Raw genomic sequence first — 2,356 nt, 5'->3', positions numbered from 1 at the left:
AATTGCAATTGATAGAAATACGCTAATATTTAAATAATACTTATTTCGAACACTACAAGCACTAGAAGAGAAATCGATGTCAAAAAAGCATCTTATTTCATATTCGGAAATACTCGTGAGATCTATCTTAATCGATTCTCCGACGAAACGGTTTCACGAATAAAACGAGCGACAAGAAGATGAACGAAGAAACAGATGGACAATACAACAGAATAACAGAACAGAATAAAAAATGATACAGACAATAGAAAGAAAGAAAAAGAAAGAGAAGAGAGAGAGAGAGAGAGACAGAGAGAGAGAGAGAGAGAGAGAGAGAGAGAGAGAAAGAGAGGTTTACTGTTACTTTGGTATTACTCTGTACTTGCATGCACAACCACGTACACTGTCCAGTCTACGGAGCAACCAGATACCCACTTTCGCCATCTGCGCTTGGATGCCCTTGGCGACCAGTGCTTTCACAGCACCCTCTGCCGCCATCGGTGACTCGAAGTCTACAAATCCGTAACCTACAACACAATCACGACGGTATAAACTCCTGCTGACAATTTTATCATGCATAAGAAATTATAAAAGGAAATATTTTATCTATCACATATATTTATTATGATTTGAATAGAAATTCTCTCTAAAAGTTCATAACTCTTATAAAGGTTATAAGATAAACATTTTGAAATAAACTTCGTATGTGAATTATAATATATATATATATATATATGTGTGTGTGTGTATCTCTGTGTGTGTGTGTGTGTGTGTATAAATCCAAGAAATTAAAAAATACTGAGGGCGTGCATTAATTACCTTTACATTTGTTTGTATTTTTGTCTAAAATCGCCTTGGTGGAAGTTATAGTTCCGTACCTGCAAAAATATTGAGTTTTGATCTGATGTATTTGCATTAATTTACACTTATAACTATGCAATTTCAAAAAGTAATAAATTATTGATACGACTACTATAAACTAATATAATTGTTAATAAGCAATAGTTGTATATACGATTTCTATCTATATTACGATAAATAACATTAATTTACATTTGGGATACTAGATAGCTCCCAGCTGGCAGTTCCAGCACAATCATTTATCAATCAGATCCGAGTTTAATTCCCCAAAATTGCTATCTGACATATAAATTGCTACATGATATTAAGAACTCTGAATAATAAATTTTGACTCGTACAGTACGACATAAATGTCAAAAGAAATTCATAATATTTATGTATTTCATCATGATATACAAATATCTACGATCACGTGTATAACGTTACTTACTGAGAACACATGTTAACGAGGTCTTTGTCAGTCGTATTCTGGTTGAGGCCACGGATATATAGATTCGTTTTAGACAGCTGCTCTGCTTGTTGACCCTGCATGGCATTGTTGCTGAGATTCGTGCTCATTGTCCCGCTTTGACTGCCAGTGGCACTACTGGAGCTGCTGTTAGTGTTTGCTGGGGATGAAGCTGTAGGCACCCGCTGTCCACCGTACTGTAAGCACCATCAATACTGTGCGATAACTGAAGATGTTCGAAAAGAGTCAAGAACAATTAATTTTATAGAGCCTATCGTTTTTATCGAATCGATACAACATGTATTATCTTAAACTTGTGTTACAATAGGCTAAAGGCACATAAAAACTTCAGCAGTAAGATGTAAAGAGAAAGAAAATCAACATTTTGAATTCGCTACTACTTACGTTATTATTACCTTACATTTTCTACTGTATGATTAATCAATTCGCTTATTAAATTATGTTTTTCTAAGAACTATAGTCTTTACACGAATTTAGTGTTCTGCTATAAATCATATTATCATAACATAATCAATGACTTGCGTGCAATAAAAATATAAAATTAGTACTCTATAATCTCGAAACTATTATTTTCATATTTAAATAATAGGATTAAATAAAATTTAAATAAAATTCATTTTAAAATGAATTTTGATAAGCAAGAATTCCATGTACTGAAAATAAAAGTGCTATTTGTTTTTTACGTAAAAACGATTCTAAAGGAGTTACATAAATTTGTAAATGACATATTTCCTTCCTCAGTCCTCGTTTACAACAATAAATTTGTAAATACGCAGAGCATTAAATGCTTATCAAAGTGACCTACGTCTCGTTCCAGCTTTTGCGACTTTCCACTTGTCGCGCGACGGGATCTTGGGTTTATTGTCATGGACAAAGTCAACGGAGAGATTAGAAAACACAGTGAATGCGACTTACCGTCGCGTGCTGCGCGTATGTGGCGGTGACGAAGGGATTAACGGATGCCGGTAGCTGCTGGGGACCGCCACCGACCGCGGCGGCCGCCGCAGCCGCTGCTGCCGCACTTGGATAACGCGTGTAAGGTGGGTA

General features: G+C 35.3%; 1 protein-coding gene across 2 annotated transcripts in view; it reads right to left on the bottom strand.

Annotated features, from left to right (window-relative positions):
• LOC108690412 (protein alan shepard) overlaps nucleotides 1-2,350 on the bottom strand; it is a 13,124-nt gene extending 10,774 nt beyond the window's left edge. The window contains exons 1-4 of one of the 2 annotated variants that reach the window (XM_018197697.1): nucleotides 2,225-2,350; nucleotides 1,271-1,485; nucleotides 799-857; nucleotides 382-506 (exon numbers count right to left, since the gene is read on the bottom strand). In XM_018197697.1, the coding sequence (XP_018053186.1) occupies nucleotides 382-506; nucleotides 799-857; nucleotides 1,271-1,398 (312 nt within the window). In that variant the 5' untranslated portion in view covers nucleotides 1,399-1,485; nucleotides 2,225-2,350. Of the gene's footprint in view, nucleotides 1-381; nucleotides 507-798; nucleotides 858-1,270; nucleotides 1,486-2,224 lie in introns of those variants that run through there. The other variant, XM_018197688.1, reaches the window with a different exon arrangement.
• Nucleotides 2,351-2,356: the final 6 nt, after the last annotated feature.

Source organism: Atta colombica, unplaced genomic scaffold (genome assembly GCF_001594045.1).
Source record: "Atta colombica isolate Treedump-2 unplaced genomic scaffold, Acol1.0 scaffold105, whole genome shotgun sequence".
In the NCBI taxonomy this organism is placed as follows: Eukaryota; Metazoa; Arthropoda; class Insecta; order Hymenoptera; family Formicidae; genus Atta; species Atta colombica.
The sequence above is the reverse complement of the archived record's forward strand: the minus strand, read 5'-3'. Positions and strand labels throughout refer to the sequence as shown.